This window comes from Calonectris borealis, chromosome 19 (genome assembly GCF_964195595.1).
Source record: "Calonectris borealis chromosome 19, bCalBor7.hap1.2, whole genome shotgun sequence".
In the NCBI taxonomy this organism is placed as follows: domain Eukaryota; kingdom Metazoa; phylum Chordata; class Aves; order Procellariiformes; family Procellariidae; genus Calonectris; species Calonectris borealis.
The window spans coordinates 5921769-5936689 of NC_134330.1; the positions used below are offsets into that span (position 1 = coordinate 5921769).

The following is a 14921-nucleotide window of genomic DNA, read 5'->3' on the forward strand; positions in this document are numbered from 1 at the left end:
TGTGTCAAGCAGCAGAGGAGAGCGAGACGACTATTTTAGTTTTAACCCTGCAGATGACCCACTTCTTGAAGTATTTCCGTTGCCGTTACGAGATGCAGTAAGGGCCGGAGCAGCGGTCACGCATCTGTGCTTGGTCAGGCCTTCACCCAGGGATGGCTCTTTGCCGCTTTCTTTTCTCTGTTCCTCCTTGTATTATAACTTTGAATTGTCTCTCTGTTGTTGCAGTGTGCAGAGGAGTGAATGCCCCATGTTGTGTTAGTGCCTGTCTGCCATGCTGGCCTGTCTGCCAGGACCAGGTGACCTCTCCTTTCAGCTTCTTTCTTACACGCAGATGAACACTGGACTTCAGAAATGTGAGTGACGTTTTGTCTGCAGGATGTGGTTAACTGTTAAATCTGGCTCTGGTACAGCTGTGACATAAACGTTCAGGATACAGTGGAAAAACTATTTAATGTTAGAGTCTTTCTTTTGTTACGCCTTCAAGGCATCCATCAATAATGGCTCTGAGAAATGGCTGTGGAGGTTCACGTGTGTGCAGCAAGCTCTCCCCCCTTCCTGGCTTTATAAAGGTTAATTTTAACCACAGCAAGATGAAATGCAAGTGAGGTTTCTGTGAGATTCGTGCCTCTGCTGAAAACGTTTTGTGCTAAAAGTGTGCCAGCTGACTTGCTTCTTAACACAACTTTTTCCTGACTCTTTTTCACTTCCATTCGTTTAATTACTCGTAGACACCAGTTGGATCAGGCTAATGCAAACCTTTTGAGGTCAGCAGCTCTGTTGTTCTACATACCTGGGGCATATACTGCAAATATTAGTGATCTAGCCCAAATTACTAAAGTTCAAAGTTTCCATCTTCTTTGTGATGTCTCTTTGGTGCCTCTGAAAATATGTCTGCAGAGTACTCTGATAGTTCTTTTTTGATAACGTCAGTCATTTTTTTTGATAGTGGTACTAGTATTTTTAAGAAGAACTTACGCTTGAGAATGTAAGTTTACTGGCTAGAGACTTTTTAAAATCTTACTCTGTCTCTCCTCTTTATCACTGAAGTTGCACATTGATTGTTCAGCTGAAATTTCAGAAATACCAAGGTTTCTACATAAGTTCTGTGTACTTGGTTCTTAGGGCTGTGACCTGTCTCTTGTATTTGAAATGTGCATTGGGAGATCTCTGTACCTTCAGTTTGCTGACGGACTCGTTGCTCTTTAAAACCAAGTAATTTACACTCCAGTTATAGCTAAAATTGTTATTATGTTAAGACTTGTGGTGCCACTGAAAATAGGTAAGATAATTTTGCGATTAAGGGTGACATGCTTAAAGTCCTGCCAGAGGGGAATGACACTGTTCACGTACACAGGTGTGCTCCCCCCCAGCACTTGCATAGCATTTATGCCGACTCCACGGGCTTGGTAATTGTACTGACACTTTCAGCGGTAGTAAAAATCTTTACTCATGAAAGGACTTCCTTAGATGGCATGAAACCGGGCATTCCCCTCCTTTCTCTTTTCCATTTCCAGTTCGAGCTTTGCTGACTGAAACATGCTTTTTCAAAAGGTAGGCTGTTGCGGTGAGAACATGACTAGGTCCTTGCATTACGTGAAGTTTCTTTGGTGGATCGGAAAGCTTAGTTCTGAAAGCAAATTACTGAGGTTCATGTGAGGGTAGCTGTGCATAAATCGGGTATTTGCTAATTACACATTTACGAGGCAGCGTGCTGGTATGTGGGCAGTTTCTTAACCTGATGGTACCTGATGCTGTTTCTGGGAACTGCTTATCCCCATGCTGAAAGCATTGCTGTATCCTGCTTAGCGAAGAGCTTCGGGTACTGCATTTAAAAGAATTTAGGACATAAAGTAGCTGGCAGGCACTGGCTGGCAGTGGTAATGCTCAGCTGTTCCAGTTTGTTCTGATTTGTATGGAAAATGAAACTGCTCGTACAGACCTTGCTCACCCCTGCTGCAGATGTGTGTAAGATTAATTGGTGCATTTCTCTCCATACTGTATATGCACAAGTAGTCTAGCCCCTGGCCAAAGGAAAGCTGAGTTAATGAGCATTTTTAATGAACAGTGACTTGTGACTTTTGATGGGGGGTTGGAAGCAGGCTTTAATAATAGTGCTATTGCTTTTATAAAAGACACAGAACTCCACATGATAGCCTTTATTCAGACTTACGGTGTTTGTATTAATAATTTTGTAAGTGTAGTCTTCTGGATCAGACTTCTTATTAACGCTTAAAAATTCACATTAGCTCAATTATCTTTTTTTTTTCTTACTCACTTTCAAATAAGCATTTTTCTTAAAGACGGTCTGTGCAATAGGAGTTTTGTAGATTAATATGCATATATTTTTTCCTTTAGAAACTGATCACTACAGGACTTCCAATTTCAATATTTTTCTTTGAATTCTAACCTGCATCACAGGAAAGGCAAACCCTGAAATCTGTCCTTATCGACGCAGGGCATTTCTCACTGACTCCATATTGACATTCTCTCCTTCCTCCCAGTGATTCCAGTATAAACCTGACCAGGCAATCAGGATACCTGAGGCAAGACTGTTCGGGCAGTGTCCACAGCCGTTGTTGGACATAGCGGCAGTGCCGCAGGGCCTGGGACAAAAAGGATGATTTTTCATGACAGTGGTGCAAAGTCAAGGTGAAAGGTGCTTCTTGGAGAGCTTTTTTTGGGGCGGGGAACAAAAGATTGAAGAGCAGGTTGGGACTGAATATGGGGTCATCAGCTAAAATCGAGTCCTTTCTAGGGATAAAGCCTGTAGAGAAACTGCTGCAGTTGAGATTTTTACACAGCAGATGGGCACAGCTATTTTTCGCTTGTCCCAACATGGATGCTCTTATTACGGTAGGAATCCTGAAGGCTTGTTTGTATTTTGTTTAATGTTAATGAAAATTTAACCGTAAGCAGTTTTAAAAGCAGTGGGTTTTAAAGCCTTAATGTGAAATGCACTTAAAAAATGTTACATTAGTGCTGAGGTGAGGCAGAGAAATATATCTCATTTCATGATAAAAATAGCTCCAGTGGTGAGACACGCACAGGAATGTGACCAGATGAATTGGTTGCCACGGGATTAGCGGGAGTGTGAACTTGCAGCTCACCAATTTATTGGGGTAATTGCTCATATGCACAGCTTTACCTTATAGTAAACATGAAATAATTACTTTTCAACGAAAGTAATCTGCCTTGCATTTACCATTAGGTAACTTTGTGGAGCTCATCCCATTGTTTTCTTAATGTAGCTTGTTCATCTGCCGTCCTCCTCATCCTTTTCTGGCCTGATCCGGAATTCTTGCACTTGTGGTATTCTAATACCAGCATTTTCTTTTGGTCTACTGTAGCTGGTTTTCCATTCACTTGGTAACTTAGAAATTGTTCTTTACTGGTTTGTAGGATATTTGTATGGGATATTCAGACTCTTGATCGCCCCATAATGCATTTCTCCTTTCTCCTAATTTTTGTTCATTGCCTTAATTATTCCAGTCATCGAATCTTGCCTGTGAAACTGCTAGCAAAGCACATTTTAAGCAACACGTTGGGGCACTCAGAAATATATCACCTTGGTCAGCCCTAAGTAGAATGGCTGTTTTAGTCCATAGTAAAAGGAGCATAATCTTAGCTGTACGCAAAACAGGCTCTGTTTGAAATAGTGGTTGGTTTCAGAAGATCCTGTCCAAGGTATATAAAAGATGGTAGGATGCCGAATTTGATGATGTTGGTGCATCATTTCAGTTTGACTGAGGGCTTATTTTCTCTCGTCAGAGGAAGGAGTTCTTCCAGATTCGGGATTACAGATGTGTTGTAACCGATAGCCGCAGCCTGTTCAAACATTGCTGTTTTAACTGCTTTCTAAAAGCTTCCATCACAGTTCCCATATAACAGAAGAATAGATGCTTGAGTGAAAGAACATTTAGTGTATCTGTTCAGTGTTTATATTTACCACCTAATTTGCTGATACACCTATGGAAATGTAAACCAGGCTGGGAAATTTTGATGGTAAAGGTGTCTTAAAGAATCTACTTAATTTTTCATCTTAAAATAAAAGCTTTGTGTGACAATGGCCATAACCGTAACATAAACCATAATACAGACAGGAGTGGAATCCTTTGTCCCTTGTTGATGGTTCTTCTCTGATTCACTGTGAGTTGCAAGGGTCATCTCTTGGGGAAGAAACAAAACTTAATGGGTGTGGGCAATGCTAAAAATAAAGGTTGGGAAGCTCATGAAGGCCTTGGCTGCTGAGGCAAGGTAGTACTGGCAAACTCCATTCAGAGGCTCTTCTCTCCGTTAGGAGCATAGCAGCCCGCTCAGAAGGACAGATATAAACCACCTGCCTGCAGCAGCAGGTACAGGGATATGAACAGAGAGGATGTTCAGGTTAATATCAGATGAGCATTTCCTTTGATTAAGAGAAGGGGTGGTATGTGCCAGTGTTTGGACAGCACAGAGAGTAAGAGTATAACCGGCACTGTAGTACGTGCTGTGCTAGAGACACAAGACAGCCTGCTTGCAAAGCTTCTCATTTCACAAAAGATATTTTTAATATTTCTATAATTATCCTTTCTTTTGGTATCCATCCTATTTTCCATTTTCTGGCCCTTGCTTTCTGAAAGTGAGTGCTCTTAGAGCAGTGCTGCTCTCCCTCACTTGTGAAGACTGGAAGCTGCAGGATGCAAAGAGAGAGAGATGGCTGGTACTCAGAGTTGAGCTGTATTCAGGAACCTTTTGGAGGCAATTTGCTTAAAAGAATCAGAGGTGAATTTTCAAGAGGAAGGGCTGTTTGCCTGGGAGCATCAAGCTCTTTACTGGAGCATTAGATTTCCTTGGGTCAGAGGGCCGGGTGCGGGGCTGGGGTGCTCTTGGGCTCTGGAGGAGCTGGCTGCTACGTTTCCTGTTCTTTCAGCACAGCAGCAGGTGGCATGGGGATGCTGAAAATTTTAGCAGAAAGGATGGGTGTTTTTTTTCCAGTAAACTGTTTGCAAGGTGCTGGGGGGGAAATCAAGCAAAAGCAAAATCGGATTGTCAAAGCTGCAAGCCATTATTTGAAGATTATAAAATCGTTTCTAAAGCAGTAGTCCCATAGGAGTTAAGCAGCAGAGCTGTGGTAGGAGAACGTCCCAACTCTCTGCTTGGAATACGATTATAGCGAGAGAGGCACAAGCATTTCCCTAGATTTCTGAAGTTCTTTCCAGAAGCACTTTGAGCTTGTGGGCAAGGTAGGTACCTGGTAAATTGGAGTAAGTGAAACCACACTCCTGTCTCTAGAAGTCTTTTGTCTGTGTCCGGGGAGTAGCATGTTTTTAATCTTGTGAGGTAATCACGTAATTTTGCTGTGTGATACTAGGATGCTGTCCTTAGCAAGGTGCCACACTGAAAATTCAGCTGAAGAAATAATTGCAAGCCATAAAATAATGCACGTGTAGCCTCCTTCCATTTGCTGAACTTGGACTGACAAGGGCTTCCTAATGGACAAAAAGACACTCAAAGTGCTTTCAGATGTCAGATCTAGAAAAGAACTCGGATGTAAATGGAGGCTTGAGCTGAAGTGCTTCGTATGGTTCCCACCTCAGCATTACATGGATTTAATGTTTAATTCATAACTTTCTGATTTTGAATTACACGGTAAAGATACTGAGAATGGCTGAAGAGCAATGGGGAGGCAGCCTTAAATTAAGAGAATAGAAACTAGCCCACCACCACAAGCCGTAAGAAATATTTCAAGCTGGAGACACTCCGATGTTCATAGCATGTTACCTGGTTTTGTCTGTAAACATACTCTGATGAAAACACTGCTTTCATTTTGCTCCCCTAGGCAGGTCTTTCCTTAAGCTGAACTGGGGGTTGTGTTGGTCACCAGGTAATAAAGGGAATGAGGTATCTGGTACACAATCCGCTGGTCTGGGAAGATGAAGTTCTTGCCTCTTGATTCCTTGGAGATTTTCTACCCTTGTTGTGCAACTGTCTTGCCCTGGGGTTGATCCCTTGCTTGCCACAATCGGTATTGACGAATTTCTTTTCTCCGCAGGGGACACTACACAGAAAATGAGATCTGCACAGTATCCTACCCCAGCAGAATTGGATGCTTATGCTAAGAAGGTCGCCAACAATCCACTGACTATAAAAATTTTTCCAAACAGTGTCAAGGTTCCCCAGAGGAAACACATACGCCGTACCGTGAACGGACTTGATACTTCGGGCCAGAGGTACAGTCCCTACCCGTCTCAGGCCACCACAAAAACAGGCCTCCTGGCGATAGTCAAATCTCCAGCGAAAGGAATTATCAAAGACTTTGACGGGACACGCACGCGTCTGCTGCCGGAAGTGATGATGAATCCCCCTTCCACACCATACGTTGCACCTAGCACTTTAACCCACCCCCAGGCGCTTGCTCGCCAGCAGGCTCTCCAGCATGCACAGACTTTGCCGCACCCCCAGAGTATACCGCAGCCACAGACTTTGCAGCACCCTCAGGGTATACCACAGCCACAAAGCTTACCGCACCCTCAGGGGATACCGCAGCCGCAGACGCTGCCGCACCCTCAGAATATGCAGCAGCCGCAGGGCTTGCAGCATCCTCAGACCATGGCACACCAGACTCTGCAGCACCCCCCGAATCCTTTGCTGCAGCCAGGTTTACATGGAAGCAGAAAGATGCCGGATGCAGATGCGCCGCCGAATGTGACCGTGTCTACCTCAACCATTCCCCTCTCTATGGCTGCCACCCTGCAGCAGAACCAGCCACCGGACCTGAGCAGCATTGTGCACCAGATTAACCAGTTCTGCCAGGCCAGAGCTGGCATTAGCACTACCTCAGTATGTGAGGGACAGATTGCAAACCCCAGCCCTATAAGTCGCAACCTGCTTATCAATGCAAGTACCAGGGTATCTACTCACAATGTCCCTACACCCATGCCTTCCTGTGTAGTAAACCCTGTCGATCATGCTGCTGCTGCTATTCCTCCTGCCTCTGTTAATGTGCCCATGGTGAATATTAACAGGGTGCCGCCCGCGTACCAGAACGAAATCAAATCGGTTGCGTGGAACCAGCACCAGCTTGCACATCTGCAGCAAATGTGTGGGGATGCTGCTGGGCCTGCTGGACTCGCAGGGAAGCACCCTCAGAGAGAGATTGCAGGGCAGAGTTTTCCTGGCAAAACTTCAAACTACCCTCAAGAACTGTGCATGGGCCAGTCGTTCAGCTTGAAGCCCCCCATCGAGAAGCCTACGCCTTCTCCACCTGTGAATGGGTTGCAGGGACCCTTGCCATATACCAATGGGCACTATTTCCAGCCCATCTGGAATAACATCCTGCCCACGCCCAACAGTGACAGCTCTGGGTCCCAGGACCTTGCCATGCCTTTCCATGGGGGACAGCCAGCAGGAGCGCCGCTAGATTGTGCAGGAGGAACTCATTACAGAGCTGGAGCTGGCCCATCCAGCCAGAATAATGTGATGCAGACCATGGATTACCTAAGCGGGGACTTCCAGCAGTCCTGCTTCAGAGATCAGAGCATGGCCGTGCTGGGAAAAGTCCATCGGCCTCCCATGAACCGAGCACCTGAACCAACCGATAGTCGAAATCTTCATATTCAACACCCAGGGTATAGATAGGCTGCAGTCACTTTCACAGACAAAAATTATAGGTTTAGTCTTAATTTTAATTAATAAGCAAGGCATTTTTAACTTGCAAACTTGTGTGATCATTATAGTAACCATTCAAAGACGACATACTGTATATTTAAAAGCTTTGCTTACATGTTATCTATCTCCTTTATGCATCAAATATTTAACATGCCTTTTGTTTCAAAGAATTTCATTACACTACTTCACGCCACAGCTGTTTCCTCACCGCAGAATCCCCTTTGTGCAGCTTTTGCCTTCTGCTTAGTAGCTACTTGCTGGACTGATGTTGAGTTGCTGCAGGGTTTCGCAGTTGCATCTGTTCGCCAGCTCCGTAAAGAGCGAGGTAGCGTAGCTGCTTAAATTTCCATCTCAATTTCCTCTGAAGATTAAGAGCAACAGAATTTGTCAGGAAGCAGGGCTTATTTTCAACTCGAAAGCCCATTTCATTAATGCATTAAACATTGACCATTTGCACTGTCTAGAGGCCTATTTAATTGAAAAAGAAGCCTACATTTGAAAAGAGCTAGCTAGGGGTATGTATTTAGGCATTAACATAGGAAGAAGCTTTTCAGCTGTTTCTTGCCGAGACGCCCGCATTTATCGTTTAGACTTTGTCCAAAGTCAAAAGTCTCTGGCAGATTTTTCTGACACTTTTTTTTTGCAGGCAGGGTATGGAGGAAGGGGGAATGGCGGTTTTAGGACGTAGGCAGCATAGCTGCCTTTTTTCTGCATCGTATTTCCCTTCCCCGCTCCCCTTTCGCCACCGTAAGAGCTAACTTTGTCTGAACCCCTCGCTGCTAGGAGTCTGGCTGTCCTGATGTGAAGGGAATCCAGACCCACTGACAACTCCAAAAAGGGTTCAGCCGCTTCTCTGGTAGCTAGAATTAATTTCAGGGCGAGGAGACGTAACTCGAGCTCGTCTCCGGTGCAGTGAGCGGGCGCGCGGGGTGGTGTGGCACGGTCCCGTGCCGGCAGCAGTCCCGATGGGACGGGAGGCGGTTGATCTGACACGAAGCTCCACTCACGAGCCACTGTGGGACCGATGGTCCCGTACTCCTCTCCATCAAAACGCCACAGCAGATTTAATGGAACAATTCTCCTCTCTGGGAATTAACGAAGCTATTTATAACACCCCTCTTTCCCAGGGTCTCGGTGCCTAACTCCTTCTGTTCCTTTCCCACGTCACTTCCAGCAGCTAGCCGAGTCAGTGACCGTAGGACACTAACTAGTGGGTAACCTCAGCGTCTTGTTCTCCTCGGTGTACCGAAACATACCTTTCCTTTCTAACAGCCGAATTTGTTGTAAGTAGAAAATTTCTCATCTCTGTTAATGAGACTAATACTTGAACATAATGATCACAATCAAGTTTGGAAATTAAAAAAAAAGAATAATAAAAAAAAAATGCATTGATTCTTTATATGTACACTGGCTAAAAATATTGCTCTACACTGTAACTTTTAAGTGTAATATTTCTGTATGAATGTCGCCTGGTAGTGTGGGTTTGAGTAGCATTGTGTATGGGTGAACCCACTGGCCTCTGCCATCCACTGGCCTCCCTCACAGCCCTCTGAAAAACAAAGCCTTAAGTATTTGCTCCTTGAACTTTCCTTAACGAGCATGGTTTAAAATCTTAAGACATCATACAAAATTTAAAAAAAAAAAAATAACAAGTTTTGAAGTGACGTCATAGTTGGCTAGAGATTCTTAAAAGTTTTTCGTAAATGGAAAAATTAGAAAACATTTATTTGTATTTTTTTAATTTAGACGTGTAGTCCTGGGCTGTAACAAATATTTAGGTTTCAAAGCTTAGCAGAGTACGTTTTCTGACTCCTTGCGTAAGTTAGTACACTTATGTCATTATTTAAATTCTTTTAAGTGTACTATAAACCGTTCTTTAGTGGTAACTCTTTAGCAAAGTTAAGCAATTTGACTAAAGACGGATTAAATTATGTGTTGGCTTGTGTTGCCTTATATTTAAAAAGGAAAAATTGCCTGATTGTGTTATGCCAAATGATAGCAACATGAAGTCCTAATTTATTGTTTATAATCGTATTCCTGCAGTCTTTGTGAAAACTGGTAAATATACATCTATGAAAGAACTAAAATCCTGAGGCTTTTCATGCAATATTTTTCTGAATACATTATATTGGGAGCCAAGGTTCGAGTCTGAAGCTGCTTCCCTTACAGTCTCCCCGTCGTCTTCCCCGTCCTACTCCCCCAAATCGATCTAGGGCTGTGCTATGACTTTAACCTTTCCTGCCGAGTTAGTTACTGTAAGGTGTTCTGCTACCTGAATACATACCTTTTTACTAAATAAAATATTGGCATCTCCTCTGTTCAGTAGCCTGCTACAAATCTCAACCCAGACTGTTATTAAAAGCTAATTTTTTCCTCCTGCTCCTCTCCTGAGAGAGAGACTGAGTCGAGTCCCGTGTTGTGGTGTTTGTGGAAGTGGTTTCGGTGCCGGGGAGGTGTTTGCGTTAGCCGTGGCAGCACCCTGTGAGTTGTTGGGGGTTGTTCTGCACGGGCGGTCGCGGGTAGAGCCACGACCTCTGAGACTTTGTCCCGGTACAGCAGGACTGGGAAGCAAAAAAACTCCCGAGACTCATCCAGATGGGACATTGCTTGAAAAATAGGAATCATTTTACTATTAAAATATACTGAAATATTTCCTTTTGTTCTAGGAGTGAGATTTTTCTTTAAACCAACCCTTTTCACTTCTGCAGCAGCCTGTTGCTGACGGGCTCTCCTTCCTTCTCCTTCCCCGCTACATCTTCTGTAACGAGAAACGCAGACCCTGCCCTGCCTCATTCCCAGGTACAGCCTTTGAGAGCAAACACCGACTGCGCTGCGGGGGGACCCACTCGTGGCCCTGTCGCTTACCGAGGTGACGAAGGGGAGAGCGGAGGAGGCACAAGCCCGAGGCCGGTGTGTGGCGGGAGGTGTGCTCTCCCGGAAACCTTTGTCCATGCGCGGTTTCGTTTCACGCTCTGCCCGGTGCAGAAATAAGAGTAACCTAAAGGCCAGGGACCCCGGGGGCAGACGGTCGCCTGCCGTTGGGGTTCACACCGCTGCTCCCGTCGCAGCGCTTGGCTTGCCTTTCTGTCTGTCTCTCCGTCTGTGGGTCGGTGGCTTCCTGACCTCTGACTCCAGCACAAGGCTTCTGTTCCCCTGATGGATCCTGGGCACTTGCAGATGATGGTTCTGCTCCTTGAGGCAAGAGTAAGGTATTTTCAGATGTTTTCCTGAACTATTTACGCTGCCTCATCAACACTGAAATCTGTCCCTTTACAGTGCCAGACTGATTTAGCAGGATATTGTTATTCTCATGGTTGCTGGCAACTCCTGTGCCAGCTGGAGGTGAACATTAGATAGATCCTAGAAGGGATAAACATGAAAGTGGTGTAAACCCTTCCACGAGGAAGCTTCCGTCTCTGCCGTGTCTTGTCTTTCGAGCAGAAGCTTTGAAGCTGTTAAATCGCACGCCCAGTTTGTTACAGCCCAAAGTTAACATTTTATAAAGACGCTTGTGAATTTTCTTTAAGCTTACGATGTGAAAGATGTCTCCGTGGGACTCGGCCGCTCCCTTAGAAACCAAACAGAAATGTTTGCTGGGGCTCACTGGGGAGAGAACTGGGAATTGCTGCTGTATTTCATTAAACCACAGACTGATTATAAACTCTGCTGCTTATGTGCTACCGCTATGAACTAGAATTTTATTTATTTATTTATTTTTTGTCCACAGGAAAAATAAAAAGCCGGGGGAAAAAAGAGAGAAAGAGAGACCTGGTCCCTCCGCCCCTTCTGCTGGTTTGATGCAGTGGGGGTGCGTGAGGCTTGCGTGGCCGTGGTCAGCAGCACGGGGAGCCACGGGCGGTACAGGATGGGTGCTTGTCCCAAAGGGAATTTGGGGAAGGGTCTCCGTGGGTTTCTGGGGTATGAATGTGTCGGGCACAGCCTGGCTGCCCTGCTCCAATAACAGCACGGAGAAGGGCTGGGAAAACACGAGAGAGACAAAATCTCACAGCCAGAAAGGTGCTGAAATAATTATTAAAAAAAAGAGGAGGAGGAGGAGGCGGTGGCGAGGAGGTGGTTTAAGTCCTGTCGAGGTGAACTCGGAGAGAATTTTGACAACGTCTGGGAGGGTTAGGGCCGGGCCGTGCCCTGAAGGTCTGCCTTCCCTGGCCGGGAGGGAGAGGTCGGGCTGCTCCAAAAGCAGGACCTAGAAGCTACTGCCCTTCAAAGTGCTGACCTAAGAGCGTGTGTAATAAACTCAGAGTTTTGCACATTAACATAATACTAAATACAGAATTTTAAAGGGGCTTCGTAACATTTGTAGATCCCTTTCGGAAGATAGGAGCCGTGAGGGTTTTCTCCCCTTTCCAGTGACCATACACCTAATTTAATCCCCGTGCTTTCATCGCTAAGAATGACACAACAACTCAAAACCCATCTCCTCTGCGCTTGCTGCAAACATCTGAGTTTCAAAATCCCTCTGATGGCAAACTAATACCTTTCGTACTCTTCCCAGCGTTCCCCAGATACTAAGAAACGTATTTGGTTCCCACATGCTTTTCCAGGAATTTGGGCTAAACCGGGCAGCTTAGCCCAGCTAAGCTGGGAAGAGCTCTGTTTGCCCACAGGCACCGCCGCGTCCTGGCTCCAGCATCCAGGAACGCCGAGAGCAGCCGCTCCGTCCACGGGGAGCGGGGCTTCAGGATCCTCCTCTCCTTTGACTCGGCATCGCTGGAGCTCCTTCGGTATCTGGTTTCTTCATCCATCCCCCCCAAACAGGAGGAATCCCTTCTGCAAAGCTTCTTCAGGGGACTTTCACATCGTCTTTGCAGCTAGTTAGACCTGTTTACCGGAGCGAAGATCTGGTGTGATAACGAGCCAGCGGGGACTTCGGCGTGAGCAGCTGCTGCCACCGCCGAGGAGTTACTGCAGCCACAGCTAACTAAGCTGAAGGCTTCTGGCAGATGGCAGAGCAAGATTCAGCCTTTTAAAACGTCTCCTTTAGGGCCAAATAAGGTTTTCTTCCATAGATTTAATTGCTGTCTTTGATCTTTTCCCCCTACACTGAGCTCACCGTACCCTGGTAGATGGTGGGAGGATGCGAACGTTGAGTTTGACCCAAGGTAGGCAACGCGCTGAGGTGTTCTCTGCCGAAAACCAGCAGCACGTCGTCTCGTGATGGAGGCTGTTTGGAGACGCTGTAAAAAATTGGAGCTGGAAAAAATCCTGCCCAATGTGGGGGGTCCTGGAGGGTCCACGGGGGCGGAGGAGCCAAAGGAAAGGAGTACGTTGAAGTCGGCTCCTCGCCTTTTAGCTGGGGGAGCTCGTGTCGGACATCTAGCGACGGCCGCCTTTCGGATGCTCTTCCAATGCTCAACAAGGCCAAATTGCAATAAAATTACTGGAGTATTTTATCTAATTAGTTTAAGTTCATTTCAAGGCAATTGGCTCCAAACCATTTATTCAGCTGGGAGGGCTGCTGGCCTCAGACGCACTAAAGTTGAAGGGGTGAAATCGCATCAGAATTTAAATGGTCCCGCTGTAAAACCCTCTCCTTCGCCCCCTCAAACCCCATGGTCCTGGGGGAGGCAAAGGGCTGGGGCGGGGAGGGGAGCCCGGCCGGGTGTTTAATAAAGGATGTGCAAAGCAAATTTGCCTTGCTTTTTTCTTCTGATGAAATATTAATGTCTGGTTTAGCCAGCTTGGCTAAGAAGCGTCGATAATCGGCATAAATCAGGGCTCTACCACGTGAGTGGTAGATGAAGTGGTTTTGCCAAAAATTCTCCCTTCTGCATCCCAAAGGTTTTGCGAGGTGTTAAAAGGATTTGGTCTTTTGTTAGATACGGGCATCTCCGATCTTTTGTTAGATACGGGCTGGGGGCTTCCTCGGTTTATAGGGTATTTAATAACCCTTTCCTCTCCGGCTTGAGCAGCTTGTGAAATACCTGGCTAATGTCCAAGTCCCGTTGGACCAATGGAGCAAGCTGGCAGGTTTTGGGCCCTTAGAATAAATCTTCAAACCAACAAGTTTCCAGGAAGTTTATTTTTAAATGATATTTGAAGCTAAATGTAGTAGCAAATCGATTTTTCTCCCTCTCCTCTGTGAATATTAAGAGCATCGCCGCCTGCTTCACAACCCAGGTCTTGCAGGGGATTTGCTCCCCCATTTTATGCAAACACGTGAAGGTTAAGAGGTGCTTGAAGATCCAGCTGACATTTCCAGCCAGGCACCGCAAGGAGCCGCGTGTGCCGTGGCTCCGGTTGCAGAGCGCCGGGGTGAACGGAGCTGTCGCGCGGTGCTCATCGGCGCGGTGCTCGTCGGCGCTGGAGCATCGGCGCTGGGGGCTACTGGAGAGCGGCACCTGACGGCAAATTTCACGTTTATGATTGGAGAGGGGAAAAGGGGAAAAAAAAAAACAAAAACAAACCCCACGCAGGGAAAGCAGAGGGTTGGAAATAGGTCTCTGAGCTGGGGATGAGGCGGAGCGGGGTCACGGTCCCCGGCTCCCTGGGTTTGCTTTCCCTCTCGGCTCCCAGCATGGCTTCCCTTGCAGTGAGCAGAGCCGGGAGCTGCCGCGCAGGCTTTCCCCAGCATCACTTCCCCACAGTAGCTGAAGCTTTTAGTTCATAAATAATCTATGGATTTTTCTTTTTTTTTTTTTTTTTTTTTTAAGGTAACTGGTGCGCAACCAGAGGCTGCCAACGCCCCGGCTCTAGGACAGTTCCTATACTCTCTGTGTGTACAGAAATATATAAATAAAATGTATACAATCAATGTAAAATATAAAAATTAAAATATATATAAATAAAATGTACGCAGGTCAGGCATCAGCTGATGCTTTTCCCCTTACGTAGCTCAGACCACATCAGTCTTAACCAGGCAAAAAAAAGCAGGTTAAGGCTCTGGAGGAGAAAAGCAGTGAGAAAGGGGGAACCGTGCTGTAGCGCAGCGGGGTTCGGCACTAGCGAATGCCGTCGGGGGGGCTGGGGCGCCCGCTGGGCTGCGGGTCTGCTCGGCCATCCCCGGGGGTGACACCGCGCCAGCCCCATCCCGGTGCCGGGAGCGGACACTGCACGGCAGCGTGCCCGAGCCCAGCTTGGCACTGGGTGGCTGCGGCTGGGCTCCGGTACGGGGTGGCTCCAGGCAGCAGGGTGGGATGGCATCGGGCACCCATACTGGCATGGGTTGTTAACAGGCACCAGACCAAGCTGGCAACAGGCACTAGTACAGGGCTGGCACTGGGCAACAGTACAGACTAACACTGGGGACCAGAATG

General features: G+C 46.5%; 1 protein-coding gene across 11 annotated transcripts in view; it reads left to right on the top strand.

The window, feature by feature from the left end:
- Positions 1-13058, top strand: part of FAM222B (family with sequence similarity 222 member B) — a 39875-nt gene extending 26817 nt beyond the window's left edge. For 3 of the 11 annotated variants that reach the window (XM_075168672.1, XM_075168673.1, XM_075168674.1), the window contains exons 2-3: positions 226-353; positions 6032-13058. In XM_075168672.1, coding sequence (XP_075024773.1) covers positions 272-353; positions 6032-7617 — 1668 coding nt within the window. In that variant the 5' untranslated portion in view covers positions 226-271 and the 3' untranslated portion in view covers positions 7618-13058. Of the gene's footprint in view, positions 1-225; positions 354-6031 lie in introns of those variants that run through there. The other 8 variants (XM_075168675.1, XM_075168676.1, XR_012676584.1 and 5 more) reach the window with 7 other exon arrangements.
- The last annotated feature ends 1863 nt before the right edge of the window (positions 13059-14921 follow it).